The sequence below is a fragment of the Sebastes umbrosus genome, chromosome 16, assembly GCF_015220745.1.
Source record: "Sebastes umbrosus isolate fSebUmb1 chromosome 16, fSebUmb1.pri, whole genome shotgun sequence".
Lineage (NCBI taxonomy): Eukaryota > Metazoa > Chordata > Actinopteri > Perciformes > Sebastidae > Sebastes > Sebastes umbrosus.
Genome location: NC_051284.1, coordinates 21,178,762 through 21,205,263, shown reverse-complemented (window position 1 = coordinate 21,205,263; position 26,502 = coordinate 21,178,762). Strand labels below are relative to the sequence as shown.

The 26,502-nt window shown below is 39.2% G+C and overlaps 4 protein-coding genes across 7 annotated transcripts in view; 2 read left to right on the top strand and 2 right to left on the bottom strand.

The window, feature by feature from the left end:
* The first annotated feature begins 2,445 nt into the window (after positions 1-2,445).
* Positions 2,446-4,966, top strand: LOC119474655 (dnaJ homolog subfamily C member 30, mitochondrial-like). The gene has a single exon (XM_037746817.1). The coding sequence runs from the start codon at positions 2,550-2,552 to the stop codon at positions 3,510-3,512; it is 963 nt and encodes a 320-aa protein (XP_037602745.1). The 5' UTR covers positions 2,446-2,549; the 3' UTR covers positions 3,513-4,966.
* Positions 4,967-5,102: 136 nt separating this feature from the next.
* On the bottom strand, positions 5,103-12,436 carry LOC119474654 (cleavage and polyadenylation specificity factor subunit 3). Its single transcript, XM_037746816.1, has 18 exons — positions 12,254-12,436; positions 12,083-12,146; positions 11,514-11,611; positions 11,260-11,388; positions 11,003-11,180; positions 10,822-10,911; positions 10,582-10,732; positions 9,483-9,658; positions 9,235-9,393; positions 8,911-9,057; positions 8,296-8,448; positions 8,111-8,219; positions 7,548-7,646; positions 7,311-7,405; positions 7,115-7,202; positions 6,849-6,915; positions 5,875-5,971; positions 5,103-5,775 (listed from the first exon to the last, which is right to left on the bottom strand). The coding sequence occupies exons 1-18, from the start codon at positions 12,322-12,324 to the stop codon at positions 5,674-5,676; spliced, it is 2,073 nt and encodes a 690-aa protein (XP_037602744.1). The 5' UTR covers positions 12,325-12,436; the 3' UTR covers positions 5,103-5,673.
* A 2,532-nt stretch (positions 12,437-14,968) lies between these two features.
* Positions 14,969-20,000, top strand: itgb1bp1 (integrin beta 1 binding protein 1). 3 transcript variants are annotated; one of them, XM_037747438.1, is made up of 7 exons: positions 14,969-15,230; positions 16,706-16,821; positions 16,915-16,993; positions 17,071-17,201; positions 17,291-17,383; positions 18,648-18,797; positions 18,888-20,000. In XM_037747438.1, exons 2-7 carry the CDS (start codon positions 16,750-16,752, stop codon positions 18,951-18,953), a joined length of 591 nt encoding a protein of 196 aa, XP_037603366.1. In that variant the 5' UTR covers positions 14,969-15,230; positions 16,706-16,749; the 3' UTR covers positions 18,954-20,000. The 3 variants fall into 3 exon arrangements, with proteins under 3 accessions (XP_037603366.1, XP_037603363.1, XP_037603365.1); XM_037747435.1 differs by having other exon boundaries at positions 14,971-15,230; positions 18,882-19,999; XM_037747437.1 differs by having other exon boundaries at positions 14,971-15,274; positions 18,882-19,999.
* Positions 20,001-21,800: 1,800 nt separating this feature from the next.
* asap2a (ArfGAP with SH3 domain, ankyrin repeat and PH domain 2a) overlaps positions 21,801-26,502 on the bottom strand; it is a 63,895-nt gene continuing 59,193 nt past the window's right edge. For both annotated transcript variants that reach the window (XM_037746683.1, XM_037746684.1), the window contains exons 24-28: positions 26,210-26,312; positions 25,657-25,712; positions 25,431-25,501; positions 24,088-24,207; positions 21,801-22,230 (exon numbers count right to left, since the gene is read on the bottom strand). In XM_037746683.1, the coding sequence (XP_037602611.1) occupies positions 22,156-22,230; positions 24,088-24,207; positions 25,431-25,501; positions 25,657-25,712; positions 26,210-26,312 (425 nt within the window). In that variant the 3' untranslated portion in view covers positions 21,801-22,155. The remainder of the gene's footprint in view (positions 22,231-24,087; positions 24,208-25,430; positions 25,502-25,656; positions 25,713-26,209; positions 26,313-26,502) is intronic.

The following is a 26,502-nucleotide window of genomic DNA, read 5'->3' as shown; positions in this document are numbered from 1 at the left end:
ATAATATTACAACTTTTTTCTCATAAACTTGTGACTTTATTCTCATAATATTACAACTTTTTTCTCATAAACTTATGACTTTATTCTCATAATATTACAACTTTTTTTTCTCATAAACTTGTGACTTTATTCTCATAATATTACAACTTTTTTTTCTCATAAACTTGTGACTTTATTCTCATAATATTACAACTTTTTTTCTCATAAACTTGTGACTTTATTCTCATAATATTATAACTTTTTTTCTCATAAACTTGTGACTTTATTCTCATAATATTACAACTTTTTTTCTCATAAACTTGTGACTTTATTCTCATAATATTATAACTTTTTTTCTCATAAACTTATGACTTTATTCTCATAATATTACAACTTTTTTTCTCATAAACTTGTGACTTTATTCTCATAATATTACAACTTTTTTTCTCATAAACTTGTGACTTTATTCTCATAATATTACAACTTTTTTTCTCATAAACTTGTGACTTTATTCTCATAATATTATAACTTTTTTTCTCATAAACTTGTGACTTTATTCTCATAATATTACAACTTTTTTTCTCATAAACTTGTGACTTTATTCTCATAATATTATAACTTTTTTTCTCATAAACTTGTGACTTTATTCTCATAATATTACAACTTTTTTTCTCATAAACTTGTGACTTTATTCTCATAATATTACAACTTTTTTTCTCATAAACTTGTGACTTTATTCTCATAATATTACAACTTTTTTCTCATAAACTTATGACTTTATTCTCATAATATTACAACTTTTTTTTCTCATAAACTTGTGACTTTATTCTCATAATATTACAACTTTTTTTCTCATAAACTTGTGACTTTATTCTCATAATATTACAACTTTTTTTTCTCATAAACTTGTGACTTTATTCTCATAATATTACAACTTTTTTCTCATAAACTTATGACTTTATTCTCATAATATTACAACTTTTTTTTCTCATAAACTTGTGACTTTATTCTCATAATATTACAACTTTTTTCTCATAAACTTGCGACTTTATTCTCATAATATTACAACTTTTTTTCTCATAAACTTGTGACTTTATTCTCATAATATTATAACTTTTTTTCTCATAAACTTGTGACTTTATTCTCATAATATTACAACTTTTTTCTCATAAACTTGTGACTTTATTCTCATAATATTACAACTTTTTTCTCATACACTTATGACTTTATTCTCATAATATTACAACTTTTTTTTCTCATAAACTTGTGACTTTATTCTCATAATATTACAACTTTTTTTCTCATAAACTTGTGACTTTATTCTCATAATATTACAACTTTTTTTCTCATAAACTTGTGACTTTATTCTCATAATATTACAACTTTTTTTCTCATAAACTTATGACTTTATTCTCATAATATTACAACTTTTTTTTCTCATAAACTTGTGACTTTATTCTCATAATATTACAACTTTTTTCTCATAAACTTATGACTTTATTCTCATAATATTACAACTTTTTTTTCTCATAAACTTGTGACTTTATTCTCATAATATTACAACTTTTTTTCTCATAAACTTGTGACTTTATTCTCATAATATTACAACTTTTTTTCTCATAAACTTGTGACTTTATTCTCATAATATTACAACTTTTTTCTCATAAACTTGTGACTTTATTCTCATAATATTACAACTTTTTTTCTCATAAACTTGTGACTTTATTCTCATAATATTACAACTTTTTTTCTCATAAACTTGTGACTTTATTCTCATAATATTATAACTTTTTTTCTCATAAACTTGTGACTTTATTCTCATAATATTACAACTTTTTTCTCATAAACTTGTGACTTTATTCTCATAATATTACAACTTTTTTTCTCATAAACTTGTGACTTTATTCTCATAATATTATAACTTTTTTTCTCATAAACTTGTGACTTTATTCTCATAATATTATAACTTTTTTTCTCATAAACTTGTGACTTTATTCTCATAATATTATAACTTTTTTTCTCATAAACTTGTGACTTTATTCTCATAATATTACAACTTTTTTTCTCATAAACTTGTGACTTTATTCTCATAATATTACAACTTTTTTTTCTCATAAACTTGTGACTTTATTCTCATAATATTACAACTTTTTTTCTCATAAACTTGTGACTTTATTCTCATAATATTACAACTTTTTTCTCATAAACTTGTGACTTTATTCTCATAATATTATAACTTTTTTTCTCATAAACTTGTGACTTTATTCTCATATTATTACAACTTTTTTTTCTCATAAACTTGTGACTTTATTCTCATAATATTATAACTTTTTTTTCTCATAAACTTGTATATAATGTATAATTTATATAATGTGCCCACTGGCCCAACTAACTATTGATTTACATATTACAATATTAGACAGAAAACTACATATTGACTCTTTTGTATGGTGTAATATGTGATTGTACTTCTCCATCCTCCCCACCACACCAGGGGGCGCTGCAGTTAGTCGAGCCTCCTTCAACATCCCGGAAGGCAGCTTTCCTCTTATCTTTTGCCCCCTTCAGACATGGCGGAGGTCAGGCTACATATTGGAAGGGGAGCCTACAACTTTGCACAAAAAACATGCAACCGATACCTCCTGGAAAGTCCGAATAAGCGAGGTAAAAGTGCAAAACAAGCCTCGTCTCTATCGGCTGGGTGTCTGTTGGGTGACATTCCAAATAGAGCCCTACATGGAGCAGAGGACAGAGCTTCACAGGACAGTTACACAAGGGTAACACAGCTGTTTGGTAATGTAAACGATGAATATTACTATTATCTTGGACTCAACAAGGGGTATTCACTTTCTAAAAAGCCACAGGCTCAAAATATAGAGCTAATTCTACCTCTGTGCCGGATTAACAACAAGTTTCGGAGGACTTTTCGTCAACAACATGGACAGTTTGTGTTCATCAGAGCTTACAGCGGCAACGGATCCAGATCTGAGCCGCTTTATAGAAGCAAAACCGGCTACTATGACATCCTGGAGGTGTCTCCTACTGTCACTCAAGCCCAGATAAAGACAGCCTACTACAAGCAGTCCTTCATGTACCACCCGGACAGAAACAACGCCAGTGAGGACGCTACTATCCGCTTCTCTGAGATCAGCGAGGCCTACACGGTGCTAGGCAACAAGGCGCTGAGGAAGAAGTACGACCGGGGTTTGTTGAGCCAGTCGGACCTCATCGCGACAGCCAGACCCTCCTCCTCCTCCTCCTCCAAGAGCTCCGCGAAACAACCAGCCGAGAACAGGCGGTCTGTGATGGGCGCAGACGGTCCAGGAGGCGTCTTTGACTTCGACAAGTTCATCAAGGCTCACTACAACGAGCAGCTGCAGAAGCAGAGAGAGGTCCGAGTCCGCAAAGAGGAGATGCTGAGGAAGAGGCAGGAGACGATCGAGGAGAATAAGATCGCCGGGTGGATGGAGATGGGAGTTGCGGTGCTGATAGCGATGGCTGTGGGTCTAGTGTACAGCTTAAGACGGGGATGAAGTTCACTCACATGGTTGGAGGAGATGGAGGATGTTTTAGGGAACTCACTTGACAAAACACTACAAAACTGTTTTGACCCTGGTCTCTGATATATCTATATTTTTAGAGAAATGAACAATTAGAAATAATGAAATATTGTGCAGTGTGGATGACTTAAAGGTGCTATTGATAACATTCAGCCACTAGATGTCGCGTTATCCCTCTCCCATTGCATTCACTTCACAACAAGTGGTTGCCAGTTCTTTGCACAACCTGCACATTTAATGGTGTGTGAGTGGGGTGACTCTCAGACAGTCATGTCAAGTGATGAATCTTTCGTGGTAGAGTAATGAAATCACTTCACGACACATCTATAGGCCTACATTAGGTATGTGTGTGTGTGGTACCATTTTTTCCACACTTAACTTGATCGTTGTTATACTACTGGCTCACAAGCCTCGTTAGAAGTGGGAACCAAACGTCTGATATCTTCCACAGAGATAAACAAAACATTAATTTTGGACCCGCCAAAATTTTAAAATATTTCATTCACAATCATATTTTTTTAATTTAGTAAAATACTTTTGATCTGCACCTTTCTAAAGGCTCTGTGGATGTATTATTTTAAAAAAAAAATATTCATCTACATAAATGTTATCAATGAGACCTTTAATATCATCGTTTGGGTCAATGTGACGGTGCAATTGTGCAATTAATATAGGATTATTTTGTCCTCTGAAAAGCAGCAAATCAAAGACTAAACTGTAAAATGCACACATTTCAGTTCCTCAGTCTGCGAGCATGCATTTCAGCACAGTACTGTATACTTTCATTCTGTCTGTGAACACGTATTCACTGGTTTTTGCCCGGTGTATCCTTTGTCATTCAGTTTATCAGTCACATACATTCAATGCAACTCCCGGCAGTAGGGATTACTAGTACTGACTGTTCAGTCAGCCATTCAAATCAGAATACAATTATTTAAATCAGTAATTATCTGATTAAAGAATAAGTAACAAGACTATGAATCTGACCAGGTATTCTCAATTTTTGCTAAATACTGATACAGAAACATTTGAGTCACTCAGTAACCAAAGAGTATTGAGGTTTGGCACCCAGCTCTACCCCCTATGTGCAATGTCCACAATTCTCTGGTTGATTTACAACCTGGTAGTGCTACGGTTTAACTTTGGCTTTTATAAAGTCATCTGTCCTGCAGATTTCTTTACTTTTAATGGTGAAGCAAGTTTTTGATTATGGTTTCATGTATTGCTATTTATGAAATATGTGTAGCAATGTAAGGAAGTCATATCTTGAGAGCCCATTAAACAGGGGCATTATAAGAAGAACTGTAGGTTTATGCTCATTAAAAAGGTGCCTTGGATGATATTTATTGTACAAATCGATGGTTACATTGTTCAGATATTTAACTAATAAATTACTTATGAGCCGTGCCTGTCGGAGGACAGGGAAACAGATGTTGCTTGAGTCTTTTGTCAGCACCATTGTTAGTCAACAACACACCAACACTGATTAACTGTGCACCTAATTTAAAAAACATTTCTGGTGAAATAACTGATCAAATTAAACCAATTTCTCAGGACACAAAGTTTTGTAAAAGACGGTTTTAAACATTATTCAATTAACAGAAACATTTAGTGCATTTAGAAATTCAGAGTTCACGTCACAGTTATTAGTAAACAAGTCTGTCATATCAGTGCACATTAGTAACAAACTTGGGTCAAACATAACCTACAGTGCATCTACATGATTACAGTACACTTATTAAATAAATTAGGATTAAAAGTGCTTGCATGACAAAACAACACTAAAATCTACGAAAACAAATCCTATCTACACAGCTTATTTAATTCCCTTTTTTACATGGTATCCATGGTCACAGGTATAAACTTATACTGATATGTTTTGTGAAATGTATTTGGGATAAAACAAGCGAAAACACTGTAGATCCTGGTAGTGTAGAAATATTGTTCTTGGGAACACGCTATCTAGTTTTTAGCGCACAAATTTAAGCTGCCTGTTAATTTTCAACACTGAACTTGTAGAAGTATTCTTTGTTTTTATATCTGTGATGACTTGGCTTAAAGAAACTCTGTCCCTCGTTAGTTTAAAGGCGAGGTCGAACTGGTTCTGAATACGTCTGCAGTCCCGTCTCCGCTCTCAGATGACCGGGTTGAGGGCGTCATAGAGCCGCTGCACTGCCAGCTCCACCATCTCTCTCAGGGAGTCGTCCTCAGTGCATTCATCCTCGTAGCACACCGACTGATCGGGGGGAGAGGAAGTCAGTGAGAGAGATTAGAAAAAACGACAACAATCCTAGACCACATCCATTGTTTGTGCGACAGGCTAAAAGCTCCTCACCCTCGTTTCCAAGCAGATGAGAACCGTCTTCCCGTCTACTGTCACAGAGATGTTTTTACCGTCACTGAAATCCACACATTCCTCTCCAAACATGTCCCTAAAGACAGAGAGAGAGAAGCAAGATATATTATTACAGTTAACCTTTTTCCACTCCACCACTCTTTACCATAGACCGATTTTATTGTATTTAAGGTGGGTACAGGAGGTCTTTAGGTGGAGATAGCAGGTCAACAGTAGATGTCACATAGAAGTGGTGTACGTCATCCGAAAGCTGGGAACCTGAAAATTAGTTTGAGATGTAGCTCAGTACTGTGTGTCAAGTTCTAGTCATTAATCAGGAGAAAAAAAAAAATCTAAATAAATTTAATTTAATATTTTTTTTACCACTCAAGAATTGATAAAAATGATCAAAAACCCCTCCAAAATACCACATTAAGACACCAAGACCTTGTGGAACACCATAGAAAAAGCCATGTTGTGATTTGGTATAGAACATTTTCACATTTGGAGATTTCTGCAAGAATTGCATTTTTTGGCAATTGGATGGCGAGCACTTCTGTTCTAGTAACTGCTCAGAAACCCCCTTATTGTCAATCTACCTAGGAAAGCCACCCATCCTCTGAAAGCCCTAGGTCTTTAGTTTGTGTTTGTAAAGTTTCATGAGGCTGTGATTATCCTAGAGGTCACCACAGTTCATTTTATACAGTGAGGTCAAATTTCAAAGCTAGCAAGGTTGGTGCCAATGGGTTCCTTAGGTTTACTAGTTTCATGTGATACCAGTACCTTCACTGTAGCTCTAAAACTGATCCTGCTACAGCCTCGATAAACATATTCAAGTCGGCCAAAGGCACCGGCGCCCTCAAGGAGTGGAAGAGGTTAAAGTAAAGTACAGTTTACCTTTCAAACAAAGTGATTCCATGTATACAACGTTATAAAGAAGTTAGTGTAGATTGTGTGGATTGTGTGTCACTCACTGCAGCATGACTCCTAGTCGGTTCTGGAAGACGTCCATGTCCATAATCGCACTCTGGGTCTCCATGGCTGTTAATCATGAATCACATTAAATAAGAACTCAGAAGTCCATCACAATAACAAGACACAATGCATTAAGCTTTTTTTTTTAATTATAAGGCAAATGGATTCAAATGAAACAATGAGTAATTTGTTGCATGCTTCCTACAGCTTATAAAGCATTAAAAACTAAAGATCCAGAGTAAACAACATGCACAGCCAGACTGACCTTTCTGCGCCTTTGGGTTGGACTGGACTTCCAGCACTACAGTGGTGACGGCGTCGGCATACATGTCATTGAGAGGGTTTGCTAGCCACTGAAACGGGAGATAAAGAGAAAACGTGGTTGATTAAATTAGCCTGAGTCTGAGGAGAGCAAAGTCTTACATCTAAGCAGGACCACAGCTGGTTTCCTGACTTCTCACCTCCAGCAGCACCATGCCGGCCTCGTGGATCAGAGTGACATTTTTAAAGATCTTCAAAGTGTTCTTCTCGGTTCCATCCAGCTCTTCCACGTCACCTGAGTCAAGAGAAAAAAGACAGAAACAGTCAGTATGGTGCAAACTCAAAATCAGTGAAAGTGAAAAACAGCTCTGTTCTGCAAGAATGGACCAAAAACAAGAATTTATTTTGAAAAGTTTACGCAAATATGGCGGCCTTACCGGTGAGGTTCCTCAGATGGCAGACGAGCAGTGAGTAAGGTCCAGTGAAGGGGATGGCCTGGGTCTGTTTCACTGTGCTCATGGCCAGCTCTGTGTATGCTACAAAACAGACACATCAGCTCACCACATGATGCCTCGCTTGTCAAATATTAAAAGAAGGGGCAGCATTTTGCGGAACTGAGTAGGGACACAGCAGGCAAATGGAAAAAAACTGGAACCAACATGATTGAGATCACTCTTTTTCTTGATTCCCAGAGTCCACTGTCGATTTAAGACTATTTTTAGGGGTACTCAAGCACACCTAAATTTCATCTCAGTACCTATAAATAAATAATTATCAAATCCTCTGTAGCAGGCTAAGTCGTAATATGCTATAGTGAATATAGTGATACTGGTATCATATGAAACTATCTGAGCCCCCCTAAAGGTCTGATCCGGACTCTGATTCCCAAATTTGTTGTAGCCAATGAAGTGAATCTACTGGGGCTGACTACCAAGGCACAGGTGTTCTTATGCTGCAGCGTGCAGGTGGGAGAGTTTGGAGAACTAAAAAAAATACTTACTAGAAAGGTCAGAGGGATTGAGGATGTGGTAGTTGAAGTTCTTTTTCACCAGAATGCCCGACACCCTCTGTCCCTGAGCACACTTCTTATCAGCCAGAGAGCCCATCACCTGAGAGGAGGAGGAGTAGTGTTCAGTGACTTCAGTGGATTCATGTGTTTAACATTTATAACAGCATCAGACAGACCTTGGCCAGTTTCTCTCCCCTGAAGTTGAGGGTGACAGCTTCTGTGTTGCGAGGGTTGTGGACTTCGATGTGAACCTGGTCATTATCCTCGTACTCCCTGATCAGTGCAGCCTTCAGACGGGCCATTTCATTCTGCTCCCCATGGACCAGGATCTGACCATAACATGCAGAAAGGAGAATCAAGGGTTTTCATTTACAACTGATAGAACTGAAGGGTTACAGAGAATTTTAAACACAAAATCAATGAGAATTTTAGTTTTTACATTATTTATGTCTGGTTTCCAACATAATTTATGATCAATAATCACACCCAGAAATGAATTTTCCTACACTCTTTCTAGTTCAACAACATTTATCATAATTTTTACTTGATTATTGATTTAGACTTTAGACTTTCGTTTGGGCGTTCTTGACTTAATTCTCTTTTAAATTGTGCACACGACGCTGCAGTCTCATGCCCTTTTAGCAGGACGTTGACCTACGCTAATTCAGATCAACTGGCACACGCCTTCAACTTACAAGGACAATGGGATTCATCATTATAAGAACACAGGTACAAACAATTCTGCAGTTTAAGAACATCTGAATCTGAATGTTTTTTTTTCCCCCTCCTACCACATGTGGTGGTTTGAGGGCCCTGATGAACTCGCTGGTCTGCTGGTAGTCAGTGTGGGCAGAGAACGAGATGTAGTCCACTGACATCTTCAGCTGCAGCTTCTGCCCTGACATGGTGGTGATCTCCTCCGGCTCAGACATGATGTGCTGCACAGAGCACACAACACACCACAGTAAGCTGCTGTAATTATACATTCACCGTTTCAACAGACACATCCGATTTTAGTTTAGTTGGCACAAAAACTGCTGAAATGACGGCACTTTAATCCAAGAAACTAGATGTATCTGTAGACGTAACTGTCTACCACCCTGTTGCAGTCTGACCTTGGCCAGCGTGCCCTCCACACAGTATCCAGCGATGATGACTCCGTTCCTCTTATCAGTGCACCAGCTCTCAAAGAGCTCTCTGGAGAGCCCGCTCTGCATCATACCCGGAGATGCCATCACCACACTGGGACCGATGTCATCAAAGTGATCCATGCTCTGGAACAAAAACACACAGTTATAGATATTCAGCAGCAGCAGCCTAAACGTATAACAGCCTGGGTGTCTGTATCTGCAGAGCTCTCTACCTTGAGGTTGCTGATGTGCTTGAAGACAAAAGGGTTGTTGATGTTGATGGCCTTCCGGATCTTGTCGTTCATTGCGTTGACGTAGGTCTGGTACACAGCCATGCACTTCTTGGCCAGGGATGAAGCGTAGTAGATGGGGATGTCATGGAGCTCTGGGTGGTTCTGCCAGTACTCATCTACAGGAGAGCATGAAACACAGTCTTACAGACTCCTCTGTTTGATACATAACAGAATACAGATGCAACAGAAACAACTAGCTTGTGTAATACAATGCAGACATTAAGTATCTCATTAGAAAAGGTAAATCAGTAGTTCCCAATCTTTTTCCTTAAGGGACCCCTTTTCTATCATTGAGTAAACTGACGACACCTGACTAAGTGACATATGGATATTTCATATTATAGTCAATGCATAACAATAACAGTAGAGAACTGTACAATTAACCCGAATAGTGAACGCAATAATTGTGGGAAGAGCATGTAAAACGAGATTATTTCCTGTGAATATTGCATCAGAGATGATTCTTCCTGTTGTTTTTAGTGAATTTCAATACAAATCTCTGTGTTGTGTATTTTTTTTCTTTTAATTTTTAACAATCATTCATAGTTAGTAGGCTTCTTTTTTGACAAATTCAGTGTTTTCTTCTCTCTGACGTTTGGCCATTGCTCTATTAGCTCTTTGGTTGTTTTATCTGCGTACTTTTCTAATGCAGGACGAGGCTGTTCAGCAAAGAGGGAAAGCTCTGTGAATATAACTTGTGTTCAAGTCTTCACCGTGTCCTCGTCATGTGAGACTTGTTTTAAGTTTAAATTTTAAATAATAATCCAAACTTTAAATTAAAAAAGTTTAATTTTTAAATTAAGTTAGTTTTCTTCACAGAAATGAATGTAATGCTGAGATAAAGGCCAGCTGTATATTTAAAAAAAAGTTGTCTTACACCCCTTAAAATCAAGAAGGCCTCAGGACCTCTCGTGAAGCTTTGGCGACACCTAGTGGGGGTTGTGACCCCAGGTTGGGAACCAGTGATATAAATGACTACATAAAGGCTACCAATGTTGTTAAAAATGAACAAATCATGTAGTCACACTTGACTTCTCACCCAGGATGAGCAGCAGCTCCTGGGCCCTCCCCAAGGCAAACACAGGGATCAAACAACGGCCTTCTCTGTTGACAATGTCATGGACTGTGTTACAGAACCGAGCCTCACGCTCCTCCCTCTTCTCATGGATGTGCGTGCCGTAGGTCGACTCCTGCAGAAAGAAAAACAGGATTCACCACGTTGTGATCACCTAAAGATCAATTAAAAGTAGTATTCAATGTGAGTTAATATGTGGCATACTATGATTAAGATGTCAGGTTTGACGCTGGGGATCTCTGCTGCCATCAGATGTCTGTCTTCCTGTCGGGAGAAGTCTCCCGTGTACAGCAGCTTTGGAGGAGAAAAACACAGATCTTGTTAGGTGAACTTCATTTTTATGCATCAACAGGACACTCTGAAATAGAAATCCAGGAGTTGTTACCTTGACTCCAGCTATTTCAATCATGAACATGGCAGCTCCCAGCACATGACCAGCGTGGTAGCACCAGAACTTGATTCCAGCCACTTCCTTGACCTCGTGGAAGTTGATGGTCTCAATCTTATCCATGCTCTCCTCCAGGTCAGTCTCAGTGTACAGCATGTCGTCTGCAGAAATGTTGCTGCGATAAATCAACGACAAAAAGTTATTGTAGGTATTATTAATTAGGAAATGTGTTCCATAATGTTGACTGCTCCTACCTGACTTTGACGTAGTCTGACAGTAGCCAGCGGTAGATGGCCTTAGTGGCGTGGGTCATGAAGGTCCTGCCTTTAAAGCTGGTCTTCTGGAGGAACCAGGGCAGAGCTCCACAGTGATCCAAGTGGAAACTGGTGAGAGGATACATACATCAACATCAAAATGACATATCCTTAATACAAGCAGAACAGGTATGGTTGAGCATCTATATACTTTATTAAAAATAGACACATAAAAGAGAGAAGGGAAGACTCACTGGCTGATGAGCAGCAGGTCTATCTCGGCTGGGTCGATCAAGTCTATGTAGGGGAGGGCATCCATTCCCTCCAAGCCAGGGTGGATACCACAGTCCAGCTGTAAAACACAAATATAACTGTATTTATTTCACCCAGGATTATGCACTCAGTATCAATACTGCTTTCCAGGGAGTCCTGGGTACACCAAATTAACACAGGACACAATAAACAACAACAATATCAATAATAATAATAATAATTTTATTTATATAGCACCTTTCAAAACAAGGTTACAAAGTGCTTTCCAATAAAAGCATGATAAAAAATTATTTACGCCCAGAACTTAAAATCTAAACAAAATAAAATCATATAAATACAAAATAAAATAAAATAAATACAAAATAAAAAATACAAAATAAAATAATATAAATAGTTATAAGAGTTTACCTGCCTGAGATCCTCAGGTAGGGAGTTCCACAATTATTAAAACATATAAAAATAATAACAGCCTGCATATGAGAGCATGCACAAAGCAAGAACATATAACAACATTATCTTATAGTTGAGTCAAGATAAAAAAAATATTTACCATAATTTTCCTTCCTTTGAACTCCAGGATGATGCATGACCTCCCAACCTCCTGACCAGCACCCCTGTTACATAAGAAAATACATTTATTTCTTGTTATTATGGTTTCATATAGAGAGGCAGTCACAAAACCGTTATTCATTATAATAAAAAAATGTGCAAATTCACTCACAGTGGACGAATGAGGAGCTGGTCACTCTCCTCAGCTGGGACAATCACCTCTACTTTGCGTTTTGTCGCCATGTGTGTTAAATTTTGCAGGTATATTTTCAAATAGAACAAATAAATGCGCTCATACTGCACTGCTCTGTGTTTATATTGAATGAAGCAAGAGAGAGAGGGGGCGTCTTTTGTGACGTCACACTTCCTGTGGTGGTGTAGGCCAAAATACAGCCGACGAGAAATCGAAAGCGTTCACACACAACGTTCCGAGTAGTGATGGGAATTCCGGTTATTTTTAGTGAGCCAGATCATTTGGCTCAGCTCACCAAAAAGAGCCGGCTCTTTCGGCTCCCAAATGGCTCTTCATTTTACTACTTCTGCCTTTTTATAATTCAGCCAAATTCTGTTTTGACCTATGATTAGTATGTGTGCAGTATTCAGACACATTTCCAGAATATCATAATTTTACATGCAGTTTTGTTTCCGACCGTCACTCATCTTGTCTGCTATTCGCGCACCGCACTCCTCTCTCTCTTTCTGTCCTCCTCTCCCTCCTGCTCTGTACCTGTAGACCATCAGCGCGCCACGCACCCCCGCCCCTCCCTGCTTGATCGTATGATCCTTGTCTGTCATCACCTGATTTGTCGCACGGACGTCATTAACACAACATTCAGTCACAGTCAGTGCATAGTGTGCCCGTGATGCGGAGAAAATCGTCCGATCATTCTGGCTTGAATTAATAAAAAAAACAAAAAACTGTAACTTTTTAAGCGTATAAATGTACCGGGTCGGGACATATGCACGCTCACGTGTGGGCGGAGTGTCTCCTCCTCTGCGTGCTTGCCTTCACTGACACACCGCGCGCGTTCTCGCTGTCTCGCTCCACCTCTAGACGTGAACGCGCGCTCACTACACACTGCAGGCAAGTTAGTTTAGCTCTGAGAATATCTAGTGAATATACAGTGGATGTTTGTGCAAAAATAACTGCTGCAGCTCCTCCAGACCAACAGAGGTTTCCTGTGTCTTGTGAAGTGACGGGGCTCCGCAGTGAGAAATGTTATCGTCTCCGACCAGATGTCGGTGTCTTCCCTGCTCTCTCCGGCTGCGGTCGGGAGGCGATAAAGTTACTCGCTGCGGAGCCTCGCTGCTTCCTGTAGGCTGAAGCAGGAAAAGCCAACACAGCATCAGCATTGATTCATGGAGAGACCTTCGTCTGGTCAGCTAACATTGCTGCCAAGCAGGTGAAATATAGAGTGATATTGTGGTTTTAGCTGACGTGTGTCGCCTCACTGTTTTGAGCAATGCTCGTTCAGGTATATTTAGAGCGGGCAAGCGCGAGCCCGACGCTGACTTTCGTTGACTTAACAGGCCACAGGTGTCGCTGTTAACAAGCATTTCTGAAAGTTACAAATAGTCCCTTTAAGTCAGGGGTTCTCAACCTTTTGTACCTCGAGGCCCACTTCCGATTGTTAAAAAATTTCCGAGGACCACCTTCCCAAATAAATAACAAACTGGCCTGTAAATATGTGTTATGCCACTGCCAGGTGTAATGACCCACATAGATATTCAGCTTACCCTCACCCATCACAGCCTGCCATTATGATTCCAAAGTATTCAGGGTCATATTTCCTCACCACACACTTTTACTGGTTTCAAAAATGCTACATTTTGTGTCACCGCATCTGTGACATATATATCTGTAAAGGGGAGACTCGTGGGTACCCATAGAACGTTTTTCATTCACATACTGTATCTTGAGGTCAGAGGTCAAGGGACCCCTTTGAAAATGGCCATGGCAGTTTTTCCTCACCAAAATTTAGCGTAATTTTGGAGCGTTATTTAGCCTCCTTTCCGACAAGCTAGTATGACATGATTGGTAACAATGGATTCATTAGGTTTTTCTAGTTTCATATGATGCCAGTATCTTCACTCTAGCTTTGAGCCCGCTATAACCTCTGAAATACAGAATAGCGGTTAATCTAAACATTAGGCAGCACCTTCGCGGCCCACTGGGTGGCTCTCCGAGGCCCATCAGTGGGCCCCGGCCCACTGGTTGAGAATAGCTGCTTTAAAGCTGCAGTGCGTAGAAATCCGGAAAACGCAAAATCCTGCATCCCCTCGAGCTGCTCTCTCCTCTCTCTCCTCTCTCCGCTCTCTCCTCTCTCCGCTCTCCCCTCTCTGTCCGAAGCCCCTCCCCCCACACGAGAACGGGCATATGCACGCGCTTCATACGTGCTCGCTACATCTGAGGAGGCTACCGCAGCGAGCTACACATTACCTTCTAACGACATCAACAGTTTGGACTGTCTTTTTGAAAGTCTGTCTTTCTTTTTTTGGGTTGTTTTGAGGTGTAGGCAGTTGCTGCCAATGCTGGAATAGCAAGCTTTCCAGTAGGTTGTTCCGCCATTGACCGAGGCTTTCACTATCTGCAGAGACCAGACGTGAACGCGCATCTCCTTTTATGGAACAGCCAATAGGAACGCTCTCTCTGAAATGCCCTGTGATTGGTCAAAGTCTGCCGTCACGGGCAAGATTTTCTAAAGCCTGTAAACAGAGCCATGAGGAGGTGCAGAGGTGTAGTTTTCTCTCAGATCACTTGAATTACAATATGCTGAAAGGTTATTATGGAATTTTTGCGAAATTATGCCAAAATATTGTTGCCTACTGCCACTTTAAGTGAACGATAAGAGCCGGCTGTTTGAACCGGCTCGTTCGTGACGACACATCCCTAGTTCTGAGACAGCCGATGGCCGGTTTTTGCCGTAACGAATTCACACTAATAAAATGACTAAATGATACACTGTAATCATAAATATATAACTGTAAACCTAAAGTTGTGTGTACACTCAACAATATATATATTATCCATCTAGATTTCGGCGCAATATTTAAACTTTAGAGATACTTTTTTGAGTACGTCCCCTTTAAGTGGTGTAGGGTGTAGGCTGTGTGAAACTCAAAAAGGAAGCTAAAGAGTCAAACTGAAGGTAAACAGTTAGCTTCTTTTAAAGGAAATTAACGGTACTAACAGGTATGTATGTGTGTGTGTCGCTAACTCTATTTAATATAGTGCGTTTGAGTTTGCCACCCACCTGTGAAAGCTTTTCAACTTGCAGTGGGGGACATTTAAGGTGGAGTAGGAACAGTTACATCCACACACTTGCTTTTCTTTTAGCATGTCAGTTAGTTAGCTATATAAATGAGGCGTTCAAGTAAACCTGTTGATTCTCATGTTTGAGTCTTGTTGTAAATATCTTATGCCCCCCCCAACCTCACAAAGACCTGCAATATTATTTTACTCTGACATGATGGAGGCAGAAGATACTGTTACACTAGCAACAGGTGTAACAGATCAACTGGTTTCCAGTTTAACTGGTGTCCCCTTTGTGTGACTTCATCAGCAGTTTCCACAAATACAAATACATTTGTAGGCTGCAGCCTCAAAAAATTCCCAGCATTTGACCAGCATTTGAACACCTCTGACATTTACTCAATATTATAAGTATGCATTACAGTCAGGGAATGAAATAAGAGATAAGAGATAAGATAAGATATTCCTTTATTAGTCCTGCAGTGGGGAAATTTGCAGTGTACAGCAGCAAAGGGGATAGTGCAAAAAAACAGATGCATCAGCTAACACAGTAAAAAAAAAGAGCTAAAAAAAGTGTAACAAAATATGAACTATTTAAATAGAAGGAAGTATAAACATAGGAGCAGTATATACAGTATTGACAATAAACAGACTATTAACAAAATTGCACAAGTGGAAAATGATATTGCATTGTGAGAATGAAATGAATGAATGAATGAAATTCCACCTGATTCACACTTTTATTTTGTAAGGCCTTGCTAACTAACTATATTTGTGGTTATTTCTGTGTGTTTGTGTTAGAGCTGCAATGAATAGTCGACTAATCGATTAGTCCATCGATTACATCAATTTTTCATGCAAAAATGGCAGAAAATGCTGTTTTCAGCCTCTGAAATATGGAGATTCCCTGCTTTTCTCCGTTTTATATCATATTAAGCTGAATATTTTTGCACAAAACAACATATTCAAAGACATCACCTTGGATTTTTTACTATTTTCTGACATTTTATAGACCAAACGATTAATCGATTAATCTAGAAAATAATCTGAAGATTAATCGATGATGAAAATAATCGTCAGTTGCAGCCCTGCTCTGCTCAGGTCTCTCTTGCAAAAGAAATCTTGATCTTAATGAGACTTCCTGAATAAGTAAAGCTCAACTAACTAACACTCCTATAATATGAGCGGCTGTGCAGCAGCTGAATCATGCAAAGGAGGATTATTATGTAGCCGAAGGTCCACACTCTCACTTATCCATTATTCAGATTTAAGACTATCATATGTTCTACATTCAATTATTCATTATCTCTACTGAGACTTGAGGAGTCACTCCTGTGGTGTGTTTTAACTCAGCGGTCTGTGATGATTCAGGTTTGGTGAGGCTGGAGGTCTGGATGCAGTCGTCATGGTGAAGGATGTTCCGGAAAGTCAAAAAGCGCCACAGCAGCAGCAGCTCGCAAAGCAGTGAGATCAGCACCAAAAGCAAAGTAAGCGAACAACACTTACACACATAAATGTTACAACAGAGCTACTTTCTCCTTGTTGAGCCAACATCCTGTTGTGTTTCTGACTCCATGTAGTCTGTAGATTCCAGTTTGGGAGGGCTTTCCAGATCCAGCACCGTCGCCAGCCTCGATACAGACTCCACCAAGAGCTCAGGTCAGTCGACTAACTCACGGAAGTCGTCAATTTTCTGCACCTTTTCTTCTCTCACTGATTATTTGATTTGTATATAGGTAACAGCACGTCTGAAACCTGCGCTGAGTTCCGGGTGAAGTATGTTGGTGCCATCGAGAAGTTACAGTTTGACATGAGCAAGACCCTCCAGGAGCCTCTGGACCTCATCAACTACATCGATGCCGCTCAGGTAAGAAGCTGGAGGGGACACACTTCAAACAGTCAATATCACATCTTTCATTTATGAGGATGCTGTAAATATTCAGCTTCTTTTCACAGCAAGATGGAAAGCTGCCCTTCGTGCCTGGAGACGAAGAGATGATTCTGGGAGTGTCAAAGTACGGAGTCAAGGTGGCCTCGCTGGATCAGTGTGTGAGTAAAAAAAGTGATATACTGTGCTTCAGATTGAATGGGTATTGATTAGACTGTGCAGTATTGCTGGGTCATCAATACAGCCAGACAGAGTGGTTATGAACTCAGCATCAATTTATAGTTTTGATGTGGTTTTGCACTTAAGCTGCTGACTCAAATATTTCATCAATTCCCCTGATGTTTGGGGTTTATCTCTGGTATAGTGCTACACTCAAAGATTACATGTTTAAACAGAGATTTACCTCTGAAGCCACATTGATCGATGCTGGTTTTCTTTCTCAAGAGGAGACACTATAGGGGTAAAACATGGCTTTTCATGCACTGGTCATTTTTGAGATTTTTGGGGTATTTTGCTTACATAACTTGTCTTCTTTCAGATTAGCGGAAAGAAAACATCCAAAATACACATTTAGGTGTTTATTTTACTACTTTGTCTATTTGCGTCTGTAGATTTCTCCTAAATTCACCCAAAGTTAGCATTAGATAATGCCTCATTTGCATATTTAAACATAACATTTCAGAAAACGTGTAATACAAAAAACAATTGTCTTAATGTAAGTAATCAACTGGGGGAATTTCATGGTGATATCTATTAGTTTATTATTTTTTTACCCTATTCACCTGGGTGTCTTCAAAAATTACGACATTTTACAATCCATCTTTTAAAGGTTGTTTTTAAAAAAAAAAGAAATTAGGTTTTTCTCAGACTCTGAGACAGAAATCTCTACTTCAGTAGCACTAACATTCACCGAATTTTCCAGTTTAATATCTATCTATATTCTGAAGGTTTTTACAGAGGGGTTTGTTCATATGTCATTCATAACCTGATTTATAGAACATTTTATCCCTAAAAATATGGCAAAAATTTGCTGTTGATAATATTTTCTGATTTATGGAGTGATAAAAAGAGATATCCAAAATCCCCTTTGTAAAAACCTTCGACTCTAATATCAACTAAATGAAACAATGAAACAATTTTGAACCTGGCTTTATCCAATGGTCAGATTTCTGTTCAGAAAATGTATGAAAATTAGCACATATTTAGTAAGATAATGCCTCATTTGCATATTTAAACATACATTTTCAGAAAACGTGTAATACAAAAAACAATTGTCTTAATGTAAGTAATCAACTGGGGAAGTTTCATGGTGGTATCTATTAGTTATTTATTGTTACCCTATTCACCTGTAGTGTCTCCCCTTAACCACATAATACAAATGAAGAAATGTATGCTAAAGTGCTTTTTATTGTACCTCTGGTCCAGGATGTGCTGCACCGCCACCCTCTGTACCTGATAGTGCGCATGCTGTGTTACGATGACGGCCTGGGCGCAGGGAAGAACCTCCTGGCTCTCAAAACCACCGAAGCAAAGCAGGAGGAGTGCAGCATCTGGGTTTACCAGTGCAGCAGCTCGGTGAGTGTGACAAAAGTATGAAATGAAACAGTTTTCTAGATTTGAGGTGTTTCCCTGCCTGTTATCTGTCATCTGTCTGAACAGGAGCAGGCTCAGTCCATCTGCAAGGTGCTGTCGGCCTCCTTCGACTGCGCTCTGACATCGGACAAGTCCTGAGAGCAGAAGGAAGGACGGGGAGATCTGTCAAAAAGAGGAATGAAACAACTGCAAACAGTAAATCAGAAGCCAATTAATTGCAACCATTTCCCTTTTTCTCCAACTTTAAGGACAAATCCTGTGTTTTCAAATGTTGTTAGTTTGCAGGAAAACATGATTCAAGCCTTTTGCATTGATGGCAAAGTCGCATCACGCTCAGTTTATGAAACATCACCTTCCCATCATTCTTGTTGAGACAGAACTACTGTGAATTTGTCTGAATCATTTCCTCTGAATGTGTTTCCTTTACCTCACATGTCCCTTTGACCTTTCAAATAAAGTCAAGAGCAAAAAGTTTAGAAAAACGGAAATGGTTGCAATTGTTTTAAAGCATTGGAATACAGTGCACAATGTAAATTAATCCTATTTAATGGTACATAATGTTGTAACCCATCTCCGCCCGGCTGGAGACATTCATCAGTGGGGGAAGCTACACGGTACATATTTAACAACATGCACAGTTTGTTTCACTTCACGTGGAAACCACTCATCTCTTTTTTAACTTTAGATATCGGTTTGTTGTGTTTTCAAACAGTATTGGTACAATAGCAGTCACTTTTTTGACTCAAAGGTACATTATACGAAGACGTTTTAACTGTGTGAGAGGAGTCCTTACTCATTTTTTAATGACTGTTTTGAATTTTATTGCATCTTGTTTTTAATTTCTTTATACTCCACGTTTTTTGGTACCAAAAAAAGTTTGATGTGTATTAACTCCTTGTTTTTATGTATTGATTAAAAATGCATTAAATCCATTAGACTTGCTGAAACCACAAACATCCCAACAGGCAGATAGAAGAAAGATTTTGGAGGAAAAATTTGTTTACAGTCGTGGTACTTACTTGACTTCACCTTGTACATAATAATAGCCCATTCCCCTTTTTTTCCTGTCCTGCTTTTCAACAAGACTGGGTTGAAAATGTGACATTAAATCATTTAATCTGGTACGATAAAGGAGAGGACAGCTTTTGTTTTGTTTATGACTGATTAAAGTGTAATTTCTCCTTTTTTCTTTCATTGTCATCTTTTACTTTTGAGTGTCTTTTAAATGTTTTGTCTTTTAATTATGAATCACTGCAGTTTTTTGCCTGGGTGACAAGTGGTATTGCTAAGAATATACTGATATTTCTTCCCTCAAACAATATATGTTTTTACACTGCAGTGCTTTCTGAGACTTGAATGCAAACATGCCGACATATTCCCCATCAGAGGGAGCTCTTGATACATCATCTGACTTTTAGTTTGACAAGAATCACACCAGTCAAACGGTGTTATATTGTATAAACGCAGGTCATTACCATAAACAGTTGTTTCGAGACCCAAAAAACATGATAATTTAGCAAAACTAACAATAATTTAGTAAAAGTAGGCATCATTATTAACACAAATAAACCATAAACTCCTTAATGCTCTTAAGAATCAGACCAAAGCTGTGTATTATTTCATATTTTATTATTCCAGTTTAATTTTCCCATTTACTTGCACAATAGAGTTAAGAGTCGATGCAGTGATCCACAGACTGTTAATGAGAATGAATTAACTTTATTTTCCCAGTTACATATGTGTGTGTTTTCAGCCCACACACACACACACACACACAGGTCCAGCTGAGGTTGTAGCTCAACACCACAGCGCATTAAAAGACATTTTTACTGCCCAGGTTAACTTTTACATATAAATATCAACAAAATCAAATCTATTTACATGAATAGATTATTAAATCTTCCTGTTTCCAGTGAGTTCATATTAAACATGATGAAGAGAAGTGTGTCTGCTACGATTCACGTGCTTCTCTTCTCGTCATTCACAAATCCACGGAAGGCTCCGGCTTCAGGTTAAATGCCTAAATATCAACATTATGAACAGAGAGAGAAAGTTGCTCTGCAACCAAAACGAAGTTAATTACATTGAAGGTTTGATATTTATTTCATAACACTATTTATAAACTCATCTTTTCTACATTATGAGACCCCAGAGATGTACAGATATGTGAAGCTTAAGCTGTAGGAAGGATATTTCTTTCTCTGTATGAGTCAAAGATAGCAACTAAAAAAAAAAAAAATCTGCCTGTCAGAGTCTCTCAAAAGGCAAGAGGAAGCAAGAAAAGTCAGAGAGCTAACTCCTGCTTTTCATCACATTCCCACGCTCTCTTTTTTTATTTCCTCTTATTTCAATATCTCAGCTTATTCTGTGCAGACGAGACGACACACACACACACACACACACACACACTTCCTGTTCCTCTGATAAGGCAGATGACAGGCGAAGACAACCCGAGGTGTCAAGACTCGGCATAAAGGTAATTACTGGCTGCTGCAGCTCCAGTCAGTGTCAGCATTCGACCTAAAACAGTACAGAGTGTTGAATATTATCCTCTAAGATGAAACAGTACAGACGGGGTGTGTGTGTGTGAGGAAGCTGCTCCATCACTCTACACACACCTGTGAGAAAGTGGTTTCACAGGTGTGATGAGTCAGAGGCTATTTTTACATTATTTTTTGCCCCTCTTCAACACCAGTCTATCTTTAAAACGGGGACAGGGAAGCAGCTTCTAGCATATTCCGGGGGGTTAACGTAGCACCGTGAGAACAACCTCCACACCAGAGGCCTACTACAGAGTTCAAAGGTCGCACCTATAAAGCAGGTAGGCATTTAAAATCGCTCATGCACAGAGGTGGAATGTAAGCACTATGTTCACATTTAGAGTTGTTAGTAAGTTAAAATACATTGCTGTAGTCTTCTCTGTACAATGCAGCCGAACAGGAAAATGATGAAATGAACACTGTACATATTAACCTTCATTGTGTCACATGGCGTCGTATGTTGTAACAAGGATAAAGACGAGCAAAGTGCATTTATTGCGAGAGGTCATTCACTACAATCATTGTTTTTTTTTTAAATCTTAAAGAGTCTTTTGTCAGAAACATTAACAGCAAGCACATCATACAGTCCCATGAAGAGTGACAGCCAGACTTTCTGCTGTGGTTGACGATACACCCATACCAAGCTGCACCCGAGGTGATGACACAGCAGTGATGATGATGATGATGTCGACAACAAACACTGGGACGATGGTGGATGTTTTGCTGGCTGGACAGAGACTGGGGTGAAGGAGGGACGCTGCATCCCGCCACACTTCCTGAGACCCGGAGATGGAACCCTTTCAGTCAGCGATGAAGTGCACAAATGTAACCGGGAAGGCTCCTCTTCTCATCGGATCGCCTTCGATGTGGCCCAGCTGTGAAGAGGGAAGACGAGAGGCGACGTCAGAGGATGATAAAAAGGATATAAAAGAAATAAAAGTTGTAGTCGGGTTGGGTTTTAGTTCTATAGGGAGGGGTGTATGTTCACTGAAACACTAAATAATTTGACTGCTTTCAACAAAATGTCATATTCTGGAGCACATACACTAAAGACTAAAACACCACTAAACATTAGGGCTGGGTTTTTGGATTAATCGTTATTGAAAGATTCAATATCGATTCACACCATCTAATGGAGTACACATATCGGACTATAAGAGGCTTAAAAACACAATTAACATCTAAATAATATTTAAAATGTCATTCCCACATTATATATTACCTTGGCCGATAAAGAAGACAGTACTTATAAAGTCCATTTAAGTCATTTTAAACGTCTTCTATACCTGAAAATAAAAAGCTAGGACATGTTTCTGCTCCAATAATGTTTATACAAGGCTGAAATGTGAAACATGACAAGAAATAAATATAGACTGATAAGCAATTTTGTTGATACAGTCTAAACTGAAAACTACGGTGGCCCAGAAGAGTTGAATGAATGCAAAAACCACAACACAAATGCAAAAGCCGGAAGTGAGCAAAAACGGATGTTGACAATGAAACGGATCAACTATTATTTGCTGGCAGACTATTATTAGGCTCGTTCCAGTTGAGCGAGGCCTGCGCAGAATCGATCACCGGTGATCGCCGCACAATGGGTGCCTTCGACTTGCTCTGACATCTTTCACACCTGGGCAACGATAACCTTGTGAGATTGAGGCGGACGCAGTTTTCAGAGCCAGGCGCCGCAGCTGCTCTCCACTGACTGCAAGACCCATGGCATGATGGGAAACGGCTGGCTGTCGCCTGATCAAAGAGCTGATTGGCTCTTAGTTTTGACAAAAAACACCATGTGTTGAAGAAAATTCTAATTTTCGGTGTAACTGTAATACTTAATGACAGATTGTAGGCTATTAGATGTTGTGCAATGAAGGTTTAATCTGTCAACAAATAAATTTGTGTGGAAGAATAAGACAGGTTATTTATATAGCACTTATTAAAACAAGCAATTACAAAATGTTTTACAAGGCTGACATAAAAAGAACAAAGGATAGAATATAATACCAGATACACAAACACATTTCCACATAAATATATAATTACATTTGCGTTGTGGTTGTGCGTTAGTTCGACACTTCTTGGCCCCCGTACAAAAATTGTGTTATAAACAACAAAACATCCTTCTGTCATTCTCTTATGAAATATTTCCATACTCCGAAATTAAAAATGAAAGTAGCTTGAGTCATATAATACAGTAATGTTTTCCAGCTAACAGACCAATTTCAGCTCAAGCACCACAGTGACACTCAATACAGCTCTCGTCTTCATGCTGCCTCGTTACTGTGCTTTCATTTCGATATTTCAGACACACAAAGAGTGATAACGCTGCTGAACGCGGGACAGAGAGGAAGCATGGCGGGGATCTCGGGGGACTTTAGGGTCCATGCAGGGACACAGAGAGAGAGAGTGACTAAATACGGTCATATCTGCAGAGGTGGCTCAGAGGAAAACAAGTTGCAGCTGGTCGATGTTCACACAAGGGGCTCCACAGAGGAAGCAGCAGCAGGCGGAAAAAGAGGAGGAGGGGGGATATCAGCCTGAATGAGGTCATGGCTTTTTGCTTTTGCAAAGCCATGGTTACCGAGTGCACCGACATCCACATGGTGAAAATGTGACCAGAGTTGGACACGAGTTGGACTGGGAGCGCTTTGTGCTTTAATCTGAGAATAAGTATCCAAAATGCAAAAAAACACACTCGAAACATTCAAATTTGCAGCGTGACAGATACTGACCCACCACTCCTGGTCCTCCTCTCCATCCACCACTATCACCTCGCCCTCAGAGAAGGTCAGCTCGTCTGGGTTGTCGGCTACACAGTTGTAGATGGCTTTCACTCGCTTCGGCCTCTGCTTCTGAGAGACGGAAGAAAAGCACACAAACAGGTTGGCTCACGTTAGTGCAGAAGAGAGAAAGTGCATTCTGTCTCGAGTTGCCTTTTCTATTTGTTTTGTACTGTTATATAACAGGACAAAGCTCCTTAGGACAGCCATGTACAGTACAGTGTCCTCTGGTGTTGTTCCTTTTTGAGGAAGTTTTTCCATTTCCAAATTGAGGGTCTCAGGAAGAATTCTATACGCTCCAAAGTTACGCAAAATTTTGGCGAGGAAAAACTGGGATGTCCATTTTCAAAAGAGGTCCCTTGACCTCTGACCTCAAGATATGTGAATGAAAACTTTGAGATGAACAGAGTGAAAACTGGATCATATTAGATAAAACAAATGTCGTCAAACTGCGTAATTTGCAGTTGAAAAAAAGGTAATATATCGCAATACATATTATCGCAATATACGCAAAATGTTTAAAATGGCAAAACAAATCGTAACGTGACGTAAGTAGCGTGATACATAAAGGCCGAATGGTCTAAATCATTTGTCTTCTCTAAATAAAGTGACTTCTTGTCACTGACAGCGCTCCTCTGTCATCATTAGTTAACATAATGAGGACAATGCTCTAGTTTTTTGGAGCACGCTGGTGACTCTACATTTAAGTTTATTTTGGGCTCTACACATAAAATTGACTTTTGACCTTTTGAACTGCTTCTGTGCATTTTTTGCACCTCTGACCAAAGGAATTTATTTCTTTGCGCAATAAAGTTAAGTCCTAATCCTAAGACTAATGGCGGAAAAATAACTGAAAGTAACGGATATAAGAACCCACTGATTCATCCAGTGATAACATGTAATTGGTGTAGCACAGGCATAAAATGAAAACATGGAAAAAGTTGCTATAATCCTAGCATTTTCCATTGACTGACTAACTAAAATAAATATTATTCCTAATTGCAGGCTAGAAAGCTGTGACTTAACCTCCCTATTCCACCCTAAAACCTTTAAAAAAAAAAGTACAATAAGTGAGAAAGAAGCTCTTTGCTGTTAAAGTACAGGAAGGAAATTTACTGTTTAAGTAGACAGTGGAAACACTGAGACAATAGGTCGGCCTGCAGGGTACTGAAGGGAATTGCACAACGCTACTAACTGAATAAACCATGACTGAGCAGCCAGTGAATCTGTACAACAGTATGAATGAATAAGCACTTTTATCTGGGTGATAATGAGAGGAGGAACGAGGGACTCACTGGATAGGCCTTCCTCGGCGTGGGGGCTGGAGGCAGAGACTGACCTATGGAGTTCTGGGGCACTTCCTTAGCTGGAACAGGAAGAGGAAATTATATCACAACGACAACAAAACGTTTTTCCACAGAAGAAACAGGACCTGACAGATAGAACAATGTGTTTTCTGTATGCTGGACATACACAGATGTAACAGAATTGATCTTTTATCTCTCTTATCCGTTTACTCACCTGGTCTTTCCATAGATACCGTTCGATTTAGAGGTCTGTTGAAGCTTTTATCATTGCTGTAAAAAAAAAAAAGAAAAAAAAAAAGGAATGTACTTTCTTCAACAAAGTAAAAGTTATATAAAAGGCACACATCTAACAGAAAACCATCCAGCTCTTGTAAGCCTCTCAACAGCTCTCTGTTGCAGATTTATTGCAGCACTATCAGCCCTGCGGGAGACAAAAAGACAAAAGGGCGACTGCGGAGGAGAGTTATTGCTCGCCTGGCTCAATGCAGAGCTCAGCCTGGAAGCTAATGAAGCGGCTAAACAGCAGCCATGTCGGCTCATTCCTCTTGCACCGCGTTACAAGACAAGCATTTCAACAGCAAGAACCCTGGGGTAAAGCACGATGCTCCCATGTACGTGTGGTGAATGATATGAATCTATAATCTAGCTGTAAAAACGCCACTGAGCACTGATTGCAGACTTAAACATGATCAATTTATAGTTGCAGACACATTAAAACAAATTGTTAGCCGTATGCAAACATTGTTTTTTCCCCCTTTTGTTCTCACCCTGCAGGAGATTTAGGCGGCACCGCCCTGGACCCCGGTGGTCCCTGGCTCGACTTGGACTGGATGTTCATTGCCTCCATCTTGGCCACAGGAGGACCCAGACCTTGGACACACAGTAACACACCATGATTACTCTCTTATCTTTGCAAACTGAACACATCATTGATTGGACATTTGGATTTTTTAGACTGGCAACTAAAAAAAAAAGCAATTTAAACACATCACACTGTTTTTTTGCATGCTAAATGATTAATCACAATAAAGAGATTAATTGATTAAATTAGACTTATCAA

Coding starts and splice junctions, on each gene's coding strand:
- LOC119474655 (XM_037746817.1), top strand. CDS start 2,550: ATGGCGGAGGTCAGGCTACATATTGGAAGGGGAGCCTACAACTTTGCA.
- LOC119474654 (XM_037746816.1), bottom strand. CDS start 12,324: ATGGCGACAAAACGCAAAGTAGAGGTGATTGTCCCAGCTGAGGAGAGT. Junction 9,058..9,234: donor TGGAGGGCACGCTGGCCAAG/GTCAGACTGCAA, acceptor TGCTCTGTGCAG/CACATCATGTCTGAGCCGGA. Junction 5,776..5,874: donor TCATCTGCTTGGAAACGAGG/GTGAGGAGCTTT, acceptor CCCCCCGATCAG/TCGGTGTGCTACGAGGATGA.
- itgb1bp1 (XM_037747435.1), top strand. CDS start 16,750: ATGTTCCGGAAAGTCAAAAAGCGCCACAGCAGCAGCAGCTCGCAAAGC. Junction 16,822..16,914: donor AGATCAGCACCAAAAGCAAA/GTAAGCGAACAA, acceptor GACTCCATGTAG/TCTGTAGATTCCAGTTTGGG. Junction 18,798..18,881: donor TTTACCAGTGCAGCAGCTCG/GTGAGTGTGACA, acceptor CTGTCTGAACAG/GAGCAGGCTCAGTCCATCTG.